General features: G+C 35.3%; 1 protein-coding gene across 5 annotated transcripts in view; it reads right to left on the bottom strand.

Moving 5' to 3' along the window:
• The window catches only part of LOC127956550 (liprin-alpha-2), a 160400-nt gene that overhangs the window by 131965 nt on the left and 3934 nt on the right, over positions 1-24501 (bottom strand). For all 5 annotated transcript variants that reach the window (XM_052554588.1, XM_052554589.1, XM_052554590.1 and 2 more), the window contains exon 2: positions 18611-18868. In XM_052554588.1, coding sequence (XP_052410548.1) covers positions 18611-18859 — 249 coding nt within the window. In that variant the 5' untranslated portion in view covers positions 18860-18868. The remainder of the gene's footprint in view (positions 1-18610; positions 18869-24501) is intronic.

The following is a 24501-nucleotide window of genomic DNA, read 5'->3' as shown; positions in this document are numbered from 1 at the left end:
TGACTTATTCACACACATCTTTCACTTCATTCCTCCCTCCATTGAATGACTTTCAGTAAATCTTAAAACAAAATTACTAACATTAATGATACATCCCATAATGCCCACCACTTCCTTCTGAGTGCCGATGATGCCTTGATTTTTCATTCTGCTTCTCCAACTTTGTAAGGTTTTAGTTAAGCTAATTTATTTGAATGATACTTTTGCACAGGAAAATCTTCAACGGAACCCATTTTGATTCTGACAACTGGAATTGGAACTTCCAGTAACTCTGAGAATCATGGGTCGGATGATTCTAAGAGATTTCTTAAGATAAAAGTAGTAAGAGGAGTAAGATAAGATAAATGTAAGAATGTTACTATGTGCAATTTTTTAATTAAAAAAAAGAAGAAAATGACTTGAATGTTGGGGGCAACATTCATGAAAATCTTCATGAAAGAATTAAAGAAATTATCACATTTGCTGAAAATGTACTTCCCTCAGGCCATCCAAAATGTAGATGAGTTTATTTCTTCATCTGAACAGATTTGGAAATATTTTGTCACTTTACATCACTTGCTCACCAGTAGATGCTCTGCAGTGAATGGGTGCCGTCAGATTGAAACTCCAAGATGGCTAATAAAAACATCACAATGATCCACACTCCAGTTCATCTATTCATGTCTTGTGAAGTGAAAAGTTTAGTTTTTAAAAAAGCAAATCCACAATTAAGATGGTTTAATTCAAACTAACTGTTGAACTAAACTGTTTTGCACCATTTTCACTTGTAAACTGTGCTTAATCTGTGCATATTTCTCTCCTCATTCAGACCAAACAACTTTTTCTATGAAGGAAGTGCTATTATGAAATAATAACGTCTTAAAAAGGTCTTAATGGTGGATTTGCTCAAATTAGATGGCCTCCAGTATATTTTGCTTTATGAATATTTGAATATGCAATACACAAATACAAAATAAAGATCAGAGCCTCTACTCTTAAAGATCCAGTAAGATGAAAATTTTAAGCTTCCTGTCACTGTTTATAAGTACTGTACATTAGGTTTAAATACATCCAAGGCGAAAAAACATTGTCATTTTGTCAAAATATCATTTTAAAATTACCTCAACTCTCAGAGATCCCCAAACGGTTCGCGCGAAGCTGTTCAAAAGATTCAGTTTCCTTAAACCCCACCTTTCGGTAGCATACTGTGTTCTGATTGGTCAACTAACATAGTCAGGTTTGATTGGCTGTTCTGCACACACCTCCACGGTAAACTATGCGTTAGCATCCAAGAGGGTTAGCATCTGTTTGGGGTGAATTATGTCTTATTCCTCTCATCGCGAAGCAAACAGTACAATAAAAAAACTTGAACAGTCTCGCTGCTTTTTCTTCTGTGTGTGTGTATTCAAGCCGCGCGCTTCAGTTTGAATCTGAGTAGCGCGTTCAGCGCGGGGAGGGGGGGGGGTGCACATTAGATATAAGGAGACATGAAAAACAGACATCGCGTTGTTTTCATATGGATTACTTTATCACAGAATATCTGTTTTCGGCAGCACTTGTTTAGTTTTAAAGTAGACATGTCAAGCTTTCTATAGATATCTCTCTCATGTCTCTTCGTTGAGAATTCACGGAGTTACACTTCATTTTAATGACGTGTTTGTACATGACTATAAGGCTGCAGACAGCACAGATACTGATAAGACGCTCGGGAGAAAACAAACACATAACTTCATAATCATACTTCGCTTTGTGATTCGGAGATGCTTGTTGTTCTAAATAGTTTGTAATGAACCATCTTTTATGGACAAACGCTTTGAAAATCCCGCTGTATACTCACCGAGATTAGAAAAGCAGTCATCAGTGACATGTTGTGAACACAACAAAAGGGATTTGTTGTACTGCTCTGGTATTGTGGTGAAAATGAATTTTAGCCATTGGTTCTTCTGATCTCATTCTTTGGCAGTGAAAATAAAACAAACTTGCCTTTACAATTAAAAACACACTGTCTCCTCGACATGATGCTATCACACCAACCAGAGTGTCTGTGTGGGGGGGTGGGGCCAATACCTCCAAAGCCTGCACAAAAATATACCACTTCATGGATTAATATTTTTCCACGTGACATTATACAGTTTTCATTTATATGCTGCTGATGATCGCATTCTTTTTCATGTGCATCTGTTTACATAAGAGATTTCTCGTTTCTCCATCCTGTTCACGTGTGTTTTTGTTCGGGACATTTTGCACTCGTTCAGAAGATGTGTAATAGCGCCCCCGAGTGTATAACAGTGAAAAAACGAAAAGCCGTAATAACTCGTCTTTGGCGGCGAAAGAGTTAATTGATAGACTGGAGTCTATGTCTATTACTTGAACTCTCATTCTGATGGCACCCATCACTGCAAGGGGAGCAAGTGATCCACTGGTGAGCAAGTGATGCAAGAAACTGAGCAAGAAACTGGCCTGACAGTGAGTGAACATTCTACTTCATTCTTAAGTTAGAAAATAAGAAGAAAATCTATCAAGAATATTTCTGAATCTGGCTCCAGACTCTTTGGCCTTAGCTGTGTCATTGAGTGTACCAGATTTACAACATACATGAGTGAAGAGTTAATCGATAAAAGAGCCAAGCAAAGAGAGGACACGTCTTCATCTCGAGTGACTCCATTACTGTGACGTATTTGTGAGGAAACACAAAGAGAAGGACAGGGCAGGCCTCCAAAAACAATCCGCAAGAATCCCTGTGTACCGTGTGGGAAAGTTCTAGGACTTCATTTCCATTTTAGTGGGACGCTGCCGCATATTTATTTCATCAAAAGGAATCCCCCTGCTGTATCTCCACCCCACTTGAATAAAGTAAGCGAGCTGACAAAAAGGGGAAAAAAGATGAATCTGTCTCTCTTCCTGTCTCTTTCCTGCGCCGCACTTTCCAGCATACATCTGTGAACACAGCTGCAGGGACTTTTTAAGAAAATCATTGGCTGCATCCAAATTGCCATACTGAATATGACTCGGCTGCAGTTTAAAACTGCATGATTTAGCATGTGGAACAACTTTCTTTCATGAACACAGAAGGTTTGAATCTTTTTGAATACTGTGTGTAGCAGAGAAGTACACATATTTGCAGATGAATATATGCCCAAGCAAGCAGGGCTAACCAACAGTGCTGCTGACCTGTGAACGGGAAAAAGACGGGGAAGACTGTGATGTCCTGTGAGATCTGTCTAAAGCCATGGGCACATTCACCCAGAAACAGAAAGAGAGGCCTGACAGCCAAATATCAGGCATGTTTATTTATATCCTCCGCCTGTGTTAAGGCATTGACTTTGCATTTCCTAGGGCTTGGTTTTGTCATATCTGTCTCATTCACTGACAATTTTCTGTTGATACAAAGCAGAGTCGTCTGTTGTTATTAGATGACAATGAGAGAAATACTGTGAATGAGGATATGAGTGCATGTGTGTGTGTTTATTTGACAAATGTATAATATAACGAGGAGGAACTGATATTACATACCATATACATTACTGTTCAAAATAAAGTAAGATTTTGTAAATGTTTTTAAAAGTCTCATATGCTCCAAGGATGCATTTACACGGTCAAAAATACAATTAAAAACAACAATATTGTAAAATATTATTGCAATTTAAAATAACTATTTTTGGCTTTAATATATTTTAAAATGTAATTAATTCCTGTGATGCAAAGCTGAATTTTCAGCATCATTCCTCCAGTCTTCAGTGTCACACGATCCTTCAGAAATCTTTCTAATATGTCAATTTGCTCCTAAAGAAATATTTTGTACTATTATCAATGTTGAAAACAATATCCTGCTTAATATTTTTAGGGATTATCAGGATTCTTCAATAAATAGAAAGAGAAACAGCATTTATTTAACCGTCTTTTGATCATTTAATGTAGAGTAATAATTGTATTTCTTTCTTCAAAAATGACCTCAAATCTCTGAATAGATGTGCAAGTATGGAGGAGTAGCATTTACAAAATAAATAAATAAAATAAACTTAAAAATCACTCATCAAATACAATAATTCAAAAAGAAAAATAATGATAATAATGTAAATAAAAAAATTACTTGAAAGCATTTAAACGTTTAAAATATTATTATTATAATTAAGTAAATAAATCGGTCCGCTAGTATTTCATGATTCAAAAACACAAAAGTTTTGACGCAAATTAAAGTTTTGAAATTGTGAATTTTCTGTTATATATCTGTTACATCATTTTAAAAAGTAAATGTGACTTATTTAAATTTTTATTTCTCAACAGTTAAAATTTAAAACTGATTTTACCTCCTTCACATATATAAGACGAAAGAGCATAATAAGGCCGGTCATCTTAGTTGCAATGACGTTTCCTAAACACCTTTAAAAAAAAAATAAAAAATCAATATTTACTCTTCTCAAGAAAGAATTTGTGAAATTCATAGAGAAGGCAGAAGCAGCAACAAACATCGTCCTTATCGGAAGTAATACATTTGAATAAATCAATAACTACTGTAGCGTCTGGGCCACTGCCACAATGAAAATAAATGCAATCCCACTTAAAGCTTTTAACCTGTACGCCACCTGTGCACCAGCAGGGGAATTACAATCAGTCCCTCGTAGAGGTCGTTTTTTAAAGGTTCCAGGCTGTAATGATTAGGTGGGGGTCTGCAGAGTACCTGTGCGCTGATTACCCTGACGGCAGCTGTGGTGGGCTGCAGGCGCTTGGCGTTGAATGTACGAATCTAACAGCTGTGCCCACTGTGGGTGGGCAGAAGTCCTGGTGATGAAGAGAGCCAGGCTGTAATTATCACAACACAGGGGCTCAGGGAGGAAGAAGCAAAGAGAGAGGAAGAACAAAGAGAGAGAGACAAGCTCAGTAGCCAAAGACATGAATGCTAACTATATGAGTATTTATCACAAGTATCTGGAGTCAAGCCCCTTGGTGTGATCAGGGACAGACCATGTATGAATTATTCAGGAAAAATCCCAGTGCTTCAGTGCTGCTTTTCAAACCGACGGGCTGGGTAACAACAGTTTGATGAACTGCCATTACGCTTTCAACCGTAGAGCTAATACTGACAGAGCAGAGAAAGAAAATAATAATAAATAAACTAATCTGGTATTAACTCATAGAAATACTTAATCTAGTATTTAGGCAACCAGGATTATGAAATGAGACTTTTATAAGTGTTGTGTGCTAAAATAATAACTACAAAGCCAAAGTAAGTTGTGTTCACACTGAAATCAATTCGAATTTGTTCTCGGACCTGAAATTTAAGAGTGGCTATCTACATGTAATCATCCACACAATGCCAAGAGATAAAGCCTTGCTCAGAACAGAAAGACTCGAATTGGTATTATTTTTTGTAATTTGCAAAAAAGATAACAGTAATAAAAGAAAAAAGAAAAAAGTGGTTTTCGAATTTGATTTATTTGGGATTTCATTGGCGTCTCAATCTGGCCAGATTGGATTTCATGTGTTTGTTTTTTTTTGTTATTCATCATGCAATTTGTTGTGTTAATATTTTTAATATTATTATAGTCTTACAGCAAAAAAAAATAATTAAATTAAATACATGCCCTTCTTAACAGGTACTGAATGTGTTAGAGGGCAGATTCATCCAAAAAGGAAAATTCTGATGTTGTTTACTCACTGTGATTTTGTTCCAAATCTGCATTTTTTTTTCTTTGGAACACAAGAAGAGATATTTTGAAGAACGATAGGGTTTGAATAAAATTTTAAGCCCACTGACTTGTAAAAAAATTTGTTTCGCTAATATGACAGCCAATGTGAACGTGCCAGCAAAAGTGAAAAAAAGAAAATCTCTCTCAAAAAAAAAAACAAAAAAAAAGTGTATGTCAATGTAAAAAAAAAAAAAAGAAAAGAAAAACACACTACAGTAAATATTCTATACACATCCAAATATCCTAAAACAACCTGACCGATCGAACTGTAGTGAATTTCCAAATAAATTATAATAATCTGCATGTTGACAATAAAGTTGAATCTAATCTAATCTTATTAGGGATGTAGAATATGGTCATACAGAATATGTGCTTTTTAAGTACTAACTTTTGGCTCAATAATTTCCTAATTTGCTGCTTATTAATAGTTAGTAATGCAGTTGTTCAGTTTAAGTATTGGGTAGGATAAGGGATGTAGAATATGGTCATGCAGAAATGTGCTTTACTAAAAAACAGCCAATATGTAAATAGGCATGCTAATAAGCAACTACAGTAGTTAATAAGTGGTCCCTGCACTTATATAAAGAATTATTTTCTTCGAGCGATATTAAATGTGTGGCAAAAAGTGCAGCTGAGACTGTTAGAAGCTTTATATTGGTGCACGTTTAAAAGACAGTTCGTGGCCTTCAAAACGCTGCAGGGATGAAGGAATTCTAAAAATCTCTGTTCTTTTGAACCTAGCTTGAATGGGAATAACAGACAGATAAATCCAACGTTTCTTATGAATCTGTGTGTGTTTATAGACTAAATTCAATCCGTTCCCACTGGATTTATGGCTTTGTGACTCTCATAACACTCCCGATGTTAGGTTCTTCAGTGCCAAATGGTCAGCAATGGTAACTGCATTGAAACGCAGATGGCTGCTTGACTGAAAACTTAAGCATTCCAAGCAGACTGTTTGTGACATCATCATCTATTTATGGCACTGAAGTGAGGCAGTCAGAAGTTAAAAGGTATCCATTAACGGCCAGCTGCATGCACAAAACATCAGCTCCCATTCTACGTCTGTGAATCAGTAATTCTATGCTATTCATAGACCGGACATGGATGATTGGGTTAGAAGCACTTTGAGACTGATCAGATGTGTAACGCTATGGCCTCTATAGATTACATCACCATTCATTTAAACAACAAATCCCTAATTAACCTAAATAGAGGGGTTTCAAGTTAATGAGTTACTTTGTACAATCTTGAAGCATTCACCATCAATCCATGTCACCTAACATGTTATTACTATGTTATAAATGGGTAATAGCCTATTAATAGACCGTGAACAGTAAAATAATAGAATCAGCTGCAATTTAAAAACTTTCATTTGGTTTGCAATGGTGAAAGGAGTCAGTACCTGACGTCAAGGCTTCCTACACTGCCAAGGTGGTTTAGATTTCCCAACACATCAAAGTATCTAAATGGATGTTAAATGTAATCATAACACCATATTCTACATCATTCACTGCTCAAATGGACAAGGTGTCTGGTTAGACATCCTAAAGGCTTTATTAAGACATTGTATATTAAATCTAAATCTCTGCTAAACGCTTTGTAAAGGTGTCACACTGACTGCTGATGTCATTGAGGGCTTGGAGCCAATCAGTTGATGATAACTGCAGAATCTGTTCTTATAGACCCTTTTACAGTTGGTAAACAATGTGACGTATTTGTGTGGGCGGGGCTTAGCTGGAGGCAGAAAGATTCCCCTCAACACTTGAACAAACGGTAGCTAGCGAGTTTTCTTAGCTTGTTTTTTTAACAATGGCTGGAGAAAATCTGACTATATCTGCTTTATCTGAATATTTAAGGTAACTCACTGTCCGGGACCGCGATAATTATTTGAAAAATTTAACTTTAACGGACGGAACCAGATTGGTCGACCCGTACACAATCACTCATTGGATGGACGATCTGACAGGATTACCTCCGATTGAGTGGCCTGACATCTACACTTACCTGATAGAGAAACCGAGCTTGTATAGTAAAGAGAAACTGAGGGTGTATAAAACCTTAGATTAATAAAGAGTGACATTACATTAAAATTATTATTAAGATGTAAATATTTTCTAGAAATAAAAATTCTGAAGACTGGAAAATAATTATAAACTTTCTGTATTTATTCTTTCTTACCATGTTCTTAAATTCCAGTCACAATTAATCACAACAATGTATATAAAATGTTCTCCGTCAATTCTGGCAACCAACAACACAACAAGACGACATTTTAAGCTCCTCGAGTAGCCGACCCTGTGTTGGTTTGTATTAGCCGCCTCCAGTTTTCCGTTTGTTTTGCCTCCAGCTAGCGCCGTGACGTACCTGTGACGTCCGCGCAAAAGGGGTCTATATGGCACACAAATCAACTTTCAAGTAAGTGCTTATTAGAATGGCATGCCCTACCCAATGTCCACCCAATAATCTATATCAGTTTAAAAGATGGTTAACCATGAGAACTGGTCTCTGAAGTTTCCCTATGCAATGGTCCAATGGACCTATTTGCTCACATACAGAGATGTAAAGCACTTGAGTAGTCGTACTTCATTACTAAACGATACTTAAAGGGATAGTACATCTAAAAAATTAATTTTATTTATTTACTCACCCTCATGTATTTCTAATATGCAAATAATTATTATCATTAATATGGACCACCATCCAATTTCATTCTATGGAGAAGAGATGCCTGAACATTCTTCAAGATATCTCATTTTGTGTTCCTCACAATAAAGTATATTAAACAAGTTAAGTAAGGGTAAAAGATGACAATTTAATTTTTTGGACATAATATTCCTTCAAGTTTAATTTCTCTGTAACATCTATACCCAAGTCTATGTAGCAACTTTACCTTGACATCCAATGATACACAGTGAGTTTTGTCGACAGTATGAATGCATGATAAAAACCATCTCGCAGGAGAACAGTGAACAGAGAGGGATGTGAAGCGAAACGGACGATATCTGCAGAGCTTTCTTTCTCTCCAGGCTGTCAATCACAACTTGATGAATGCCTACGGGACGTGGCCAGCCACTTCCCAGCATGCCTTGCACTCATTCATATGAGTGGCCAACTGATAAGAGAATGAAGTAGGGAATGGAGATGTTGGTGTCTATTTTGGTCCTTGCCCAAGTTTCTATTTTAATAAGCGCTGCCAATATGCGCACATTGAAAGACAGAGAACTTTTACTGCATAAAACATGAAACATAAAAGCAGGAGTTGCAAGTGTGGATGACAAATAAAAAGGAATCATAAGATATTTTTCTCAGGAAAATTAGGATTATTAGGACTGCTTTATTAATTAGATTTAACTGTTCTCAGGCCAAGATATTTTCCATAACTGTCTGGTCGAGGCAACCTGCCATACACACTAAGGTTAAAAACTTTCTGGTCAGTAGAATTGATTTGTTTATTTTAAACTTTTTATTAAAAAGAATGGTTTTATTAAGTAAATGCACATTTAACTGAGCAGAAGTGACGTAGTTACAAAATGATTTTCATTACAAATAACTGCTCTTCTTTTCAACATTCTATTCATCAAAGAATAGAAAAAAAAGAATCACATTTTTCACAAAAAATATTAGGCAGCACCAAATCTTGTGCACCAAATCAGCATATAAGAATGACTTCTGAAGTATCAAGAATATATTATTTATATGACATACATATTTTAAAATATATTAAAGTAGAATAGTAGTTATTAATAATTAGAATGATATTATATACTGTTTTTTATTATATTTGAACAATTATCTTTATAATAACAATATAATTATGAATTGTTTTTGGCTGGTATGAGAGACTTCTTTCAAAAACATTTAAAAAACCTTAGCAATCCAAACTTTTGAACTGTAATATAAATAACAAATTAATTACAATTGACGCTGTCCAAAACAAAGATTTGATATTTACAATAAAATAAAACAGTTGGTTGATATTGTGCCATTTTTTTTATTCTTATTCTCATTCTTATTTTGTCAAATCATTTTATGAGGCTTAGATCCCTCATTAATATAAATTGGTATTTTTCCCTCTGCCAGGAAAGTCTTAGTCTGATGACATAGAAATCCCTGACAACAACCCTTAAATGACACAATTTGAGGTTTCATTCATGCATTAAAACATGACAAAATTTACATGGAAATGTAGGAACTCAACACAAAACAACATTAAACAAATACCAAGTATGATATTATGCTCTATCCTATTTTTCTCTCTCTCTCTCACTCCTGTAGCACGAAGTGTTCATGTGGCCTACGGGTCGAGTGAAGTAGGGCACAAACAATATCTGACGATCACATAGAATCATGTGGTGTGATGGAGGAAACCAGCTGACTGCATGAGCCCAGAGGACGGAGAGAGAAAGAGACAGACACAAGGAGGGAACGAGAATGAAAGAGATGGCGATAAGAAGATTCTGTTCATGTGCTTTGTCACTTAATCATCTGACTTTACTCCCCGTATACTAATGGTACATTCCATGACTATTCAATCCTGTGCACTGATTGGACCGTAAGAGATTAAATGATGATAAATGAGGATGACATGTTTGATTTATGATGGGGGGACTCAGTAAATTGACATGTTGTGTCTCTCTAATGACTCAGTTGCTGGTGAATGCAACTGGACCATTACACAACACCAACACTGTTCTGCTACAAAACACCACTTTTCACCATCCAATCAATTATTGATAGATAAAACTGAGTCCTGCCCTGTATTTTCAGGTTTAATATTCAGTTTCAATCAGAAACGTTTCAAATTATGAAAATAAAATTACTTGTACAACATAATGAAATTAACACAAAAAAACAAAAACAAGCCACGACACAACGGAAACAAGATACAACAATGAAAACAAGCCGCAACATAACACAATGAAATTAGCAGAACTAGGGCTGTGCAATTAATCGCATTAGATTATCATGCGCATCTCGTCAGTAAAGCCGGTCCTGTGATTAGTAGTAAATCACCATCACCTGTTTTCAGATTGAGCGGCTTTCACAAAGTCGTAGTTCACTGACAATTAGCCAAAAATTGCCCTAATAATCGCAGATGAATCGCATTCGGTTTTTTTGGCCTAGATTGAAAGTGAACTTCGGAAGTGAACTCTGTGTAGTGAAGACGCTAAATCTGAAAACAAGCCAAAACACAATGAAATTAGCACAACACAATGAAAACAAGCCCCAACACAAATGGAAACAAGCCACGCCCACAACACAATAAAATTAGCAGAACACAATGAAAACAAGCCACAACACAATGAAATTAGCAACACACTGACAAAATTATTTTCGGAATTATTGCCTTTATTATTACATGACAGATGAGAATTGACAGGAAGCAAAGTGGGAGAAAGATAGGGAGCGGCATAAGGACAACATCCACATCTTAAAATTCAATTAACAACTAATGTAAAAACTCCAAAAAAAAAAAAAAAAAAATGCCTTTATTGGCATCTATGGTTTCATGAAGAATCACAGGAACTTTCCATTACAAAAATGGAAAATGGTTCTTAAAAAATACAGGGCTCGGACAAATTAATGTGAACACCTGGGAACTAGGCACTGTTTTTTTCCACCATCTGCCTTTAATAAGGCTTCCACCCTTCTTAGAATAGACTTAGAAACAACTATCTCCAGTGGAATGGTGTCGATCAGAACATCTGCCAGTTGCTTCAGATATGATGGAGGAGGGAATCTGCTTCTCACTCTTCTCTCCAATACTGCCTACAATGGTTTGATAATATTCAACTTATGTGATGAAGCTGACCAGGGCAGATGTTGAAGTCCATTTTGGTGCTCATTTTGATGTTGGTCTAGGTTTCATGATCATAACACCATCTGCATTGCAGTTTAGCACTATTGGCTGTGATTAACGTTTTAGCAACAGAGTCATCAAGGTGAATATGAGGTTTGTTTCCATTACACTTCTGTGTTGTTTTGACTCCTTTTTAGTGTTTGCTTTTTTGACAGTCCCTATTATTCGCCTTTGGTTTTTGCTGACTATTTTCCTTTGCTTTGATGAAGTCTTGCCATGCTTTGCACATAATCATAAAGACTCCTGTTATTTAAACATAAAAAAATTGGGCTGATAAGGTTACAGATGCTCCAACTAAACTGGGACTCATGATCTACCCTTTTTGTAAGTTGGACAAATCACCAATTTCATCCATGGCTTGTAATAAACACTGCTGAAGATACTACACTGATATACAACCCAGAGAATAAAGACAAATATAAATAAATTAAAATAAAATGTTTTCACTAAACAGTTCACAAATTAAATTAATATTATTTCTATTATATTGCACATTGAGACAAAATATGGTTCATTTAAGAACTGTTCCATAAAAAGATTCTTTGAGGGACCCAATATGGCTCTTCAATGAAATCAATGCGGAAAAAACAACAACTACTTTTTTAAAGTGAAGAACCAAGTCCCTGCTCTACATTTTTTTAACAGAAGAGATCTGCAGCTACATCCATTTCATCATGATGTCAACTATTTAAAACACTTTGTAATGTTAATTCTCTAAAAAATGCATTCAGCACATGAACTGACAATTCGGCACAAGGCAATTATCAAAACATGCCATCAAAATAATGCATTCAGGCCAACATGATGACTTACAAAGAGCGAAAACCTTCAAGGAAAACCTGCTCCCACTGACAGTTACAGAGGGATGGTGCAGCATTATGAGTAGCTGGAGGGTAATCTAGTGCAGTCTAATGAACGAACAATACTTTATGAACAATAGTTTTTTGTTGTTTGTTGATACCAATAGGTGTTCTGAGTTTGGTGCTTTCTTCCTCTCTCTTTCTCTTAAAGTTGCTGACCCAGACTCAAAGGTGGCATTGATGTGTGCACACCACTGTGGCCTGATGAGTAAGCAGAACTAAACCACACAGACAGAGGACAGGAGTCTAAAAGAGCAACACAGGACATGAACACAGGAGAAACTAGACAGCTGTTCAACCCCGGCAGCAAAAAAAAAAAACTCTTACAGGGATCTTAAAGGGATAGCTCGTCCAACAATTCTGTCATTAATCACTCACCCTCATGTTGCTCACTTTGATTTAATAAAAAATATCTTAATTTGTGTTCCTAAGATGAACGAAGGTCTTATGGGTTCGTAGTGACATGGGAGTGAGTAACTAATGACAGAATGTTCATTTTTGGGTGAACTAGTGTATCCTTTCAATATTTTTTTTATTTTTTTGTCTGACCCTGTCCTGTCTGTCTGACTGTTAGAATTGTGCTGTGACTTTAAGACTTCTATGTACTGGTTCACCTGGTGTTAAGGAATAGCATCTATCTTACTTCTTATTATCTCACTGTAAGTGGTGGTATAATAATAATAATAATAATAATAATAATAATAATACAAATTTGGGCAGCTATGTGTTAATTATATATCGATAATTGATTTTCACATTTCTCAACTTAATCTGTTATTGTTTAATTGTTGTTCAAATATTACTGATGCACGATATTGGATTTTTGCCGATATCCAATATGCCCATATTTTTCAACTAATTTATGCTGATAGCCAATGCCAATACAGACATATTTCCTTTGGTTTGGAAACAACACCAAGTCTCTCCTGTGCAGAGATTCTAAACAAATTACATTTAATTTTAGTTAGTTTTTAATAAAAACGTACCTGTTAGAATTAAATAAACAATAATAAAGTTATCTTATAATGAGTGTACATTGAAAGCTTTGAAAATAATTATAAATGAACTATAAGTCAATCACTTTTTTTTCGCAGAGTGGTAACCCTAACATTTTATTTATTTAAAGATTTAAAATATGTAGAAGGTCTAAATCAAAAGATTTGTAAACATTCTGAAAATCTTTCAGAGCTCATAATCTGATTGGAAAAAAAACCATTATACATTAAGAAAAATCTGTATTTAAAATTATTTAATTGTGTGATTTTTATTTGTGTAAGTTATATCTTCTGACATTTAAATAAAAACATACTCGTGATTTTACAACATCAGTTACTGCTTTATATCAGTTACTGTTTTTTTTAAACCAGAAATACAATCTTAATGTTATTTGTGTATTTTTACTTTCATTTTATTGCAATTAAACCCACTGCGCCCCCTGAGCAATTAAAACTCCTTACTTGATGGGCATTAAGACCCGGAGGAGGCTGCCGCTGCTGCAAGCGCTAGTGACTGTTGAATCTATTGCGCACTGGACATGTTAAGTTCAAAGTTCAAACATGTTATTCAGCGATCAAAAACAGTGAATCTAATCACCACTCGGGCAAAAAATTGCTTCAAGAATGAACAATGTTGACGATCTTATCGCTAGCACACCCTGAGCACACGTGAGTTATTCAGCATAATTTTACATATCAGACCAGTGCCAATGTTTACATTTTAAGCCATTATCGGTCAATTCCGATATTGTTCCGATAATTATTAATATAAAATATTATTAATAACACAGTAAATAAGAAAAATAAGAAGAAAGTATTTATAATTATATACTGTCGTAGTATGATTATTATTTAGTTATCATTATGGCAAAATCTGAAAAACTGGGTTTTGCATTTTTAAACATACAGACACTTTGGTGTAAGTAAATAACACTGGGGGGAAAAGGTAAATAAAGGTGAGCTGTAATTCAACTTTGATTGCCAAATGTGTAAACACACTTCAACATTTACCCACTAAAGCAAAGCTAGTAGATTGGGCAGTTATTTAAAAGGGCCAATCAATTGTAATGATGGTGTTTTAATGTAATGCAGACTATGAAGGACCTGAGCTTAGTTTTAAGACTCTTTGGTTGAATAAAACTGACTCTGCATTAAAAGTTGTGTCCTGTTTCTTGGTTTGGTGTGAGAGTTGTTGCTGTGAAGAAGGACATAAGATATTGCTGTACATGATATAAATCACACTTTGACCCCCAGGGCATCTTGGGGAATGTGGCTGCCATTCATATCTTAGTTCTGAATGTTAAGGTATGTATGCTAGAGAGAGGAAGAGATATCGGCTTCATATCAGGCAGCCAATAGCTCCCATCATGTGGCTTAATCCAGGCCACTTCCTCTCCACATCACTCCACCTTCCATCTACTTCCTCTCCACTTTCCTGTCTCTCCTCCTCTTCTTCTACAGCCAAGTTCACCCTGCAGCGATAATTCAGCCTATTTCATCTCCCTGCTCATCAGAGCCCAGATTTAACACAGTCTAAACTGCAAGCCCAAACCTCAGACGCTGTCATGCGCTAAAGGAGGTCAAAGTGTTGTTTCAGAAATATTCCACACGTCTGCTCACGGTGGATCAGCTCCAGACAACCTGTTTACATTACCATCTACAGTTTGTTTTGTTTTTTCATGTCACACATTTCCAAACTGGTGTTTAAAAAAGTTTCAGTTTTTAAAAATAAGATGAAACATCCTATTAAACCAAAAACTACAATCAAATCACAAAATCCTTACATTTATTTATGGTTACAGATTTTTTTTTTTTTACTATTATTTTATTGCTATGTAAATAATAATATAATAATCATGCATAATTATATTATATATACAATAAATATTTGTATTATTAATAATAATATTAATAATAACTAATGTTGTCCTGTCCTATAATTCCTGATAAAGCAGCGTTTATGAGCGCCATAGACATTGTCCAACACCACATTGTCCAACATCACACATACAGTGTTCATTTTACTTGTGCAGCTCTTAAAATGGGTCATAAATTGCCTTACATTTATTATTTTTTTTTAATTATGCAGATACCCTGTAAATGGTTAAATAAAATTCCTTCCTTCATATTTGTTGATATGTGTGTATTGCAAATATATTAAGAACTCCTATCCGACTTTCTAAAAAAGGCTGTTGTTTTTTTGGGCTAGTTAAATTAATTTTCATGCAACCAAAATCTCAAGAGTACCCGCCCGAAGGGCTACTCGGGATTTAGACATTTTGCAAGCCCTGTAATAAGTCCAATTTGTCCAATTTGATGCATTCAGGTCAATTTGCAAACTGTTTGCTAATAAGATATGTGGCATAATCTAGATGAAAAGGTGATTGGCCAAACCGTGATTTTTCAAAAGTGATCTTTCAACTGAATCATTTAGTTCCCCGCTCACATTTATAGCCCTTCAGGAGCTCTGTGAAAACAAAATGAGCTCAAAGAGGGTACAAGAAAACCACTACTCCTCCAAAACCTGATAATTAAAAAAAAAGCTCTAAAAAGCTATAAATAAACTGATATAAGCTTATCAAATAAGCAAAAGCCTGCATCCATCATGCAATTACTATAAACTGTGTAAAGTGGCCATTACAAACACCACCAAACAATCGCTGTGAATAAAGTCTATTTCGATGCGGTTTAAAAAACATTAGCAGACACTGTTCACGGTTTCTCAATTACAACAGCTCATAATAACATGGCTGTCCTGCTGGTACACATCTTCACAATCATTCCACCAAAGAGCCTCGTAAAGCATTAGCATGCAGTGAAGTGGCAAAGGATAATAAAGCGCTGCCACGCTAATTAATGGAGTCGTTTGCATGTGTGCAAGGTCTAGATTGAGAGAAGTAACATCTCATTTAAAATGTGATCAGTAAACAGTGTGTATGAGTAGTGTCATGACACAATGAAAATCAATACAGTGTTATTGCCCTGGTTGGCCTAGAACGCCATTCTTCTGGTTGATTATGCAGCTCTGGACAGTAATGTAATTTACAGTCTGGACATGTTTAGCATTTTATGAATGTTAAATGGATCTTTAATGTTCTTCCATCATCAGTTACTTACCGTCACATTGTTCCAGACCAGCAGAACTTACTTTCTTTTGTAGAACACAAAAGGAGACGTTCTGAAGAAAGTTCACAATGCTATTTGAGTTCTTCACATAAAACTACTTTAAGACTTCAGAACATATTTATGGACCACTTCACTGAGGTTTTATGGTGCATTTAGAGCTTAACAGATTTTTGAAAGAAATTAATACTTTTATCTAGCAAGGATGCAAACATAACAGTAATGAGATTTATAATGTCATACAAGACAACATACAAGTGCTGTTCTTACTGTTCAAAGAATCCTAAAGGCAAATGTCTTACAGTTTGCACAAAAATATTGGTAAAAAAAAAAAAAAACATCCTAATACTAGAATGATTTCTGAAAGATCATGTGACACTGCAAAATTCAACTTTGCCATCAATGGAATAAATTACATTTTAAAAAATAAGTGATATATAGTGATTTCCTGTAATATATATATACACACACACACACATATATATTGGGGCTGGTAAGTGATTAGTACCATGATGTGCTGATTAATTAACCTAATTAATCGCAAATAAATCTCACATCAAATTGGCTGAGAAATTAATCCCAAAATATAATTTAAAGTAATTGTCGTGTAAAGCATCAAACCGACATTACAAAAAGTAGCTTCAGCAAGAAATATTTAGTTTCACTCATCATAAAATGTATTACATATACTATTTTGAATCATGAGGGTGAATAAATGATGGCAATTTTACGTTCAATACGTTCAAAAAGTGTATTAAGTAATGAATGTAGCCCGAGCACCAACCTCGAGTTCTCTCTCGTGAGGCCAATAAGGAAGTGACTAAAACTGTAATTCATCGACGAAAGGGAGTCAGTCCCATAGACTCCCCATGTTAAAATGCCCAATTTTACAGCATAAAAATACGTTTACAGCCTGGTGCAAAAAAACGACTTTGGTCTAAATAGCTAATTTTGCCCCTCATGACAACTCTGAGGGGGATGATTTTTTTTTATAACTCATCCGTTTAAATTATAAAATATAATAATACAAAGTTCTGCAAAATTAAGGGCGTGGTCACTTGAGTGACAGGGATTACCGCTGCTCACACTGCCGTCGCCCTAGGTGGGGCGCCCTAGCTCCCGCCTTTTTGCCTATTTTCGATTGTCCGGGAGAGTCGCGCAGTGACGCGCTGCCAAGATGGCGACGGCCCGGTCTGCACACTTTAGGTTTCAAAAACACACTTCAGGAGTCTACGGGTGACGTCACAGACACTACGTCCATGTTTATATAGTCTATGATGAAGCCGTGTGTTTCTCGGAGACAAACAGTTCTGCTTTGTCTTTATATTTTCATTGGCAGAATTGTGCAAAACAGACAACACTGGGTCTAAAACAACACAATATTAACTTCTTATCTATTGAACTGTTGTATAAGATCAGGATCACATTTACACTCAAGTGATATTGTTTAATTAGGGACACAGTTACATTTTTTCACCCTAATTAATTTTTCTAATTAACGCATTGACCCTAAACTTGTAAAAGGGTATTGTTCATGACACTCAAATCAACAACAAACCGGTTTCAAACCTCAGTACCGTAAGCAGCACTGAAAGCGTGTCTCCACCAGGAACAAGAGTATCACTGAGGGAAAGTGAGAACCACTACACAACAAAACCCTCTTTTATTCTCCGCCAGGACCACAGAGACTTCTGGAAGGAGAACGCTAAGGACTTGTGACTAGAATTACTGACACACTTTTGCTTTGAGCGTGGAGCTAATCTGGGTTTAGTCGTGATTACGTAAGCCATCGCTTTTCCCATGTCTCTGGGCAATAGTAGCGCAGCTGAAAACCGCACTTGGTGATTTTTAGTCCTCTTTGTTCGGAAGGAGACACTTGGACGCAGATTTTAGTATCACCAGCTATAGCTGCTGCAATCACACACGGCCAGCTGTGACAAGCTTATATTTTCACAGAAATGAACATTTATCACTATGGTACTCCGATATCCATATTCAAGAGGTAAACTTGTTAAAAAGGGAGGAACAAGCTGATTGTGTGGACCAGGCTTTGTGGCGTTAGTCAGGAGTACGGTTCTATGAGTTTGGGAGTAGATGTGGTACCTGAGGCAGTGCGGAGCTGAGCTGACGCTGCAGTGAGTCCCGGTCATAGATGACGTCCTGCAGGTGCTGCTGGGCGAGAGCCAGGCTTTCCTGTGTCTCTCTCAGGGTGTCCAACAGACGGTCTCTCTCGTCAAGCATGTTGACCATCAGCTGCTCGAAATGCGAGTCAGGGTCGGAGGCGCTGCTCTGGGAGCCACGCTGGCTCATCGCCGTGTCCTCGCTGATCGTGGGCATCACTTCGCACATCATCTTTACCTGCTGAGAGAGGAGGAATGCTTAGGAAACTCCTGGAAACATCTGTAAAGCTGCTCTGGATCATTGTGTATTGTGAAAAGTGCTATATAAATCCATTTGACTTGTCTTGACAAGGTTCTGAAAAGATTGTCCATTTTGAGACCAATGTTAATGATACTGTATCTTACACTATAAGCAAATGTTTTATTAAATCTTTAAATTACTTCAAAGGTAAACAACTACAAACATCATTTGTGCAGCTTTTGTTACTTGTATAGTACCACACACTGACTGGCTATTACGACTAGATTTCGACTATTATTTTAATGCTATATAATATAATATAATATAATATAATATAATATAATATAATATAATATAATATAATATAATATAATATATTTAATAATAACATCATTGCATATCAATAGTAGTAGTAGTAAAAGTATTGCAGTGCAATATAATAATTATACTAACAATAAAAATAATCTTATAATATCATAATTATTATTCAAATATATTATTTCAATAATAATATTATTATTGGTCTTAATGATGAATTGAAATAATAATAGAAATTAAAACAACAATAACAATAATTTGCACTATTTAGACCATTGAATTTATTGTACTATGGTACAGCCACAATCATTTTTAGGCTTTAGAATAATTAATTAAGGTTTATGTTTATGTGTGTGTATGTATATATATATATATATATATATATATATATATATATATATATATATATATATATACAGAAAGGATACATTAAAAGACCAAAAGTGACAGTAAAGACATTTATAAAGTTTAACCATTTTATAAAGGGTAAACTATTTCTATTTAATTTCAATCTTTAAAAAAAAGTGTGTCACAGTTTCCATAAAAAATATCAAGCATTGATAATATTGATAATAATATTTCTGACGGATCATTTGACTCTGAAGACTAGAGTAAAGGCTGCTGAAAATTCGACTTTGCCATCACATTACATTTTAAAATATAACAGAATTTGTACAATTATTTTAAATAGCGAAAAAAAGAAAGAAAATAAATTCAATACCACCGTTTAACTGTATTTTTAAACAAATAAATGCAGCCTTAAGAAGAACAAGAAACATCTTTTGAACAGTATGATATTCTCAACACTTTATGTGCATTAACATACTGCTATTGTCTGTCAATCCCTCTGGGTCTATCTGTAAAAGCACTGAACGGCTCCGAGCATCTGTGAGAAGACTGTGTGTACGTAGTGCTGATGTGTGTCTGCTCCTGTTAGACTCAAAGCTGTCAGGACTGAGGCGGCTGCTAGCTGCAGGGGAGACCAGCATTAAAAACACGCAGGGCCACAGAGCTCCACGCCGGGGCTGTGATGACACAACACAGGCGGAGCGGGTGGAGGAATCTCCTGGCGAGGACGAGATGTGTTTGTGTGTGTTTACAACAGAGTGAGAACAGAATAAACAGATGAACACAGAAAGACAAAGCCTCGGCAAGTAAATCTTGTATGTGTAAGTGTGTCGGTACATTCGGGACGTCTCATGTCCTGTTATTATCAACTATACAGAAAATGTATCGGTCTAAATAGTCTTGAAGAGTATATATGTATAATAAAGTAATGATGTCATAGGAGAGTGAGCTTCCTGCACTCTAGATTTGAAGCTTGTGCCGTTTACTGAACCAGAACGCATCATTTCCTCTGTTGCTTATGTAACACGGTGCTCTACAGCGGTGTTTAACTGTCTCCTGCAGCACCTTGACCTGGTACAGACCACAACCACCATCTGTGCCATTGGTCTCAGGTGGTTTACATATTACACCCTTACGGAGGATGGCAACAATGGAAGCACATGCTCAAGATTTAGGGAGTTAAAAGATGTGCCTGGCATTTGTGGCTTCTGAAAAAAGCATAGAAATTTTCTCAAGAAATAACTTTTTTTTTTTTTTTTTTTTAAACTAGTCAACAATATATATTTTTTAACTATTTAAAGTCTGTAGACAAACATCTAAAAACAGCTAATTTAACAAAAGCCAACTAAAAACCAACTGGTTCATCAAAAACAAAACAAAAAACAGCTATAACCATCTAAAACCAGGCGATTAAACAAAAAAAAAAACAGCTAAAAACAAATGGTTCAAAAAAAAAAAATGCTAAAATCTAAAACCAGATGATTTAACATAAAACTGATGATTTATCATAAAAACAGCTAAAACCAGTTAATTTATTGAAAAACAGATTTTTTTTTAATTACTGTGAAAAAATATATTTTATTTTCAAAAAAGTATTATTTTAGTATTTTTTATATTATTACAGTATTAAAATTTTTGAGGTAGCTTTTATTTTGTTATATTTTTAGTCTTCGGTTTAATTTTAGTTAAAATATTTTAAGCTTTAGTAATGTTAGTAATTCAACTTATTTAAATTAGCTAAGTTTTCGGTTTAATATTTACGATTTCAGCTTTATTTCAATTTGCTAATTATTATTAATAGCTTTCATTTCATGTAACACTAATATAATAGCATATAATATAATATAATATAATAATAAAAGAAGTGTGAAAAATAGTCATGTGATTGGCTGATTATCCTGTCAGTTATATAACACGTTCACAACAGCTCAGAAAATCCATGAGCGGTTAAACTGATGGAAAATGGATGGATTCATTACAGAGTTTACAAATAACCCACTCAGAAATCACCTCTTTCTGGCACATTCAGATTCAAATGAACCTGAAATAACCTGAAATAATCTGTAAATGAGCAGAAGCAGCTCTCATTTCTTTCTCATCTGCAGTCTAACGTAGCGACTGTTCTTGAGGCATTTATTGAGATACTGATACGTATCAATTTGAAATGTGCTTCACCAAACGGAAAACTGCAAAACTAATAACAGTTTCTAAACAATCAATTTGACCTCCCTTTAGTTTACACAAAGAAACATACAAAAAGTCATTGTCACAGCAGACATATGTCCTACAATCAGACTGTATTCTTGTTTACAGATAGCAGGCTTACAGTCCATCCGTCACTGGCAGTGGGCCTGCAGACACCATGTGAACAGGCTGTTAGCCAGAGACCCACCATCTCCCAGCTAGCCACTAACTGATAACTTTAGACCCACATACGCTCTGGGCTGTGGCCATCTCTCCTGTCTCCAACCATACAATGGAGAGCCCTGAAGCAGCCTGGAAAAGTCAGATTTGTTCCCTCCTGTTATAAATAAAGAGACAATTGAGAAGACAAAGTAATGTGTAAAGGTCTGTCATGAGTTAGATCACGTCCGAGTTTCTCAAACGTCTGCTGGGCATCAAAACGCTTGAAATATATCACTTAGATAACAGATGATTAAAGCAATAAGACCTCACCCAAGTTAGCTACAAAAACTAAATATGTTCTTTTATGAAACGTAAACATGCAATGAGAATAGCTCAAGACTGGAACAAATGCCACTGTTCTAACAAGCTCATTGATTAAAATGTCACTATATTTAATTAATTAAATATTCAGTGGAACAATAATCCTTTTGAGCAAACAACACAATACATTTACTGATTCTAAAGGATGCATGGAAGACAAATAAAGTCATTAAAAAGTCATACAAAATTATAAAATAAAGCAAAATAAATATAGTATAATATAATACAATATAGTAATACTAGTCAAATATTTTTGTAGTTTTCTTTTTTTTTTTTAAACATTAAAACATTTCTCTTCTGCTAACCAAGCATGCATTTATTTGATCTTAAGTACAGCAAAAACAGAAAATTCAGCTTTGAAATCACAGGAATAAAATACATTTTAAAATATATTCAAATAGAAAGCATTAATTTTAAACAGTAAATATATTTCACAATATAACTGCTTTTGCTGTATTTCAGATCAAATAAATGCAGGACTGGGGAGTAGAAGAGAATAAAAAAAACTGAAATCTTACTGTTCAGAAACTTTTGACTGGTAGTGTATAATATTAGTGTTAGAATATAATAAGTTTTTATTATTATTATTATTATTATTATTATTATTATTATTATTATTATTATTACTTCAATTTACTTATTATTTTATTTTAGTTATTTGCCAAGGCAACATTTCAAATTTTTTAAACATTTACACTTTTACACAATTTATTATGTTTGTAATATTTAATTAAAAATTTCTTTTTTAATAATTGTTAACAATAACAACACTGTAGGGCTGTGCAAAAAATCGAATGCGATTTTCATGCACATCTCATCAGTAAAGAAGCTCCTGTAATTAGAAGTGTATCTCCAGCACGTGTTGAGATCAGGGTTGCCAGGTTTTCACAACAAATCCTGCCCAGTCGCTTCTCAAAACGAGTCCAAAACTAGCCCAATCGCGCTTCCAGAAGGTTCCCCGATAAAAAAAAATTCTTCCCGGGGTTAAAATATACGTTTTTTAGCAGCGTGCTTTGGTAAAATTAGCATTTTACGGGCTTAATATCACGTTATTGGTATTGGGGTCGCTTTGACCCGCGGACATGAAAAACAACCACAGACTTGGCAACACCGGTTGGCATTTACTACACAGAGCTGTAATTCACTGACAATCTACACAAAATAGATGTTAAAATCGCAGGCGATTCTTTGTCGATTTTGAAAGCAATTTTGTGTTAGTTGTCGGTAGACTACGGCTCTTGTGTAGTAACTGCCGCTCCACCTGAACCAGTGTTGCCAAGTCTGCGGTTGTTTTTCATGTCCGCGGTTTGTCCACTGGATATACTGTGATTGGCTGATCATCCTGTCATCTACATAATCCCCGCCTACCAAGTGTTCAGAAAATCCCTAATTGGTCAAACTGATGGAGAAAAGATGAACTAATTGAGTTAACAACTCACCTACTTTCAGTCACATACAAGTTCAAATGAAGCTGAAAAGACTTGGAATGATTTGTAAATGAGGTCTCGTGTCTCTGGAAGCATCTTCTCATTTCTGTCACAGTCTAACATGGAGGTAGTTATTGGGATATTGATAGCTGATCAATACAAAACAAAACACCACTACTTCTTACCCTTGGCCCTATTTCCAATTAAAGATGAGCATCTACTATATAGTTGTAATAGTTGTAATCTCTCTAAACGGCCGGGTCAAACTCAAAACCATGAAGGGTTGCATTTTGCTGATATTTTGAGAAACATCCGGATCCAACATAGAGAAGCGAGCAAGGAGGAAAAACAAAGGAACTGAAATAGAACCAACGTCTCAATGCCATATGCCAATCAATAAATTATTCATGTGGGACAGAGTCTGGGACTCCCTCTCAATCACTGCGCAAACACTCACACACTCACACACACACACACACTTCTCTGCCTTCAATAGGGAAAAAGAGATACATTTATTTTCATAGAAGACTGGCACATTCAGTCACACAGACACCACTATCACTCCCCATCAGTGAGCACACAGCTCATAGGGTTTACTAAGAAGGAACATCTACTAAAAAAAAAAACTGACAAATATCATTATTTACTAACTATAAATAACCAAACTATTTATAGCCATACATAGCTATAATAACAGCTATTTTTGTGTTTTTGTTCTTTATATTAGGTGGCCTTAACTATTACGTACTTATATCAAAAAATAAGTTCAGTGTACTAACTGTTCATATAGCATTGCAAAACTCTTTTGCTGCT

This window comes from Carassius gibelio, chromosome B4 (assembly GCF_023724105.1).
Source record: "Carassius gibelio isolate Cgi1373 ecotype wild population from Czech Republic chromosome B4, carGib1.2-hapl.c, whole genome shotgun sequence".
In the NCBI taxonomy this organism is placed as follows: domain Eukaryota; kingdom Metazoa; phylum Chordata; class Actinopteri; order Cypriniformes; family Cyprinidae; genus Carassius; species Carassius gibelio.
Note: the sequence above shows the minus strand (reverse complement) of the source record. Positions and strands in the feature narration are given on the sequence as shown.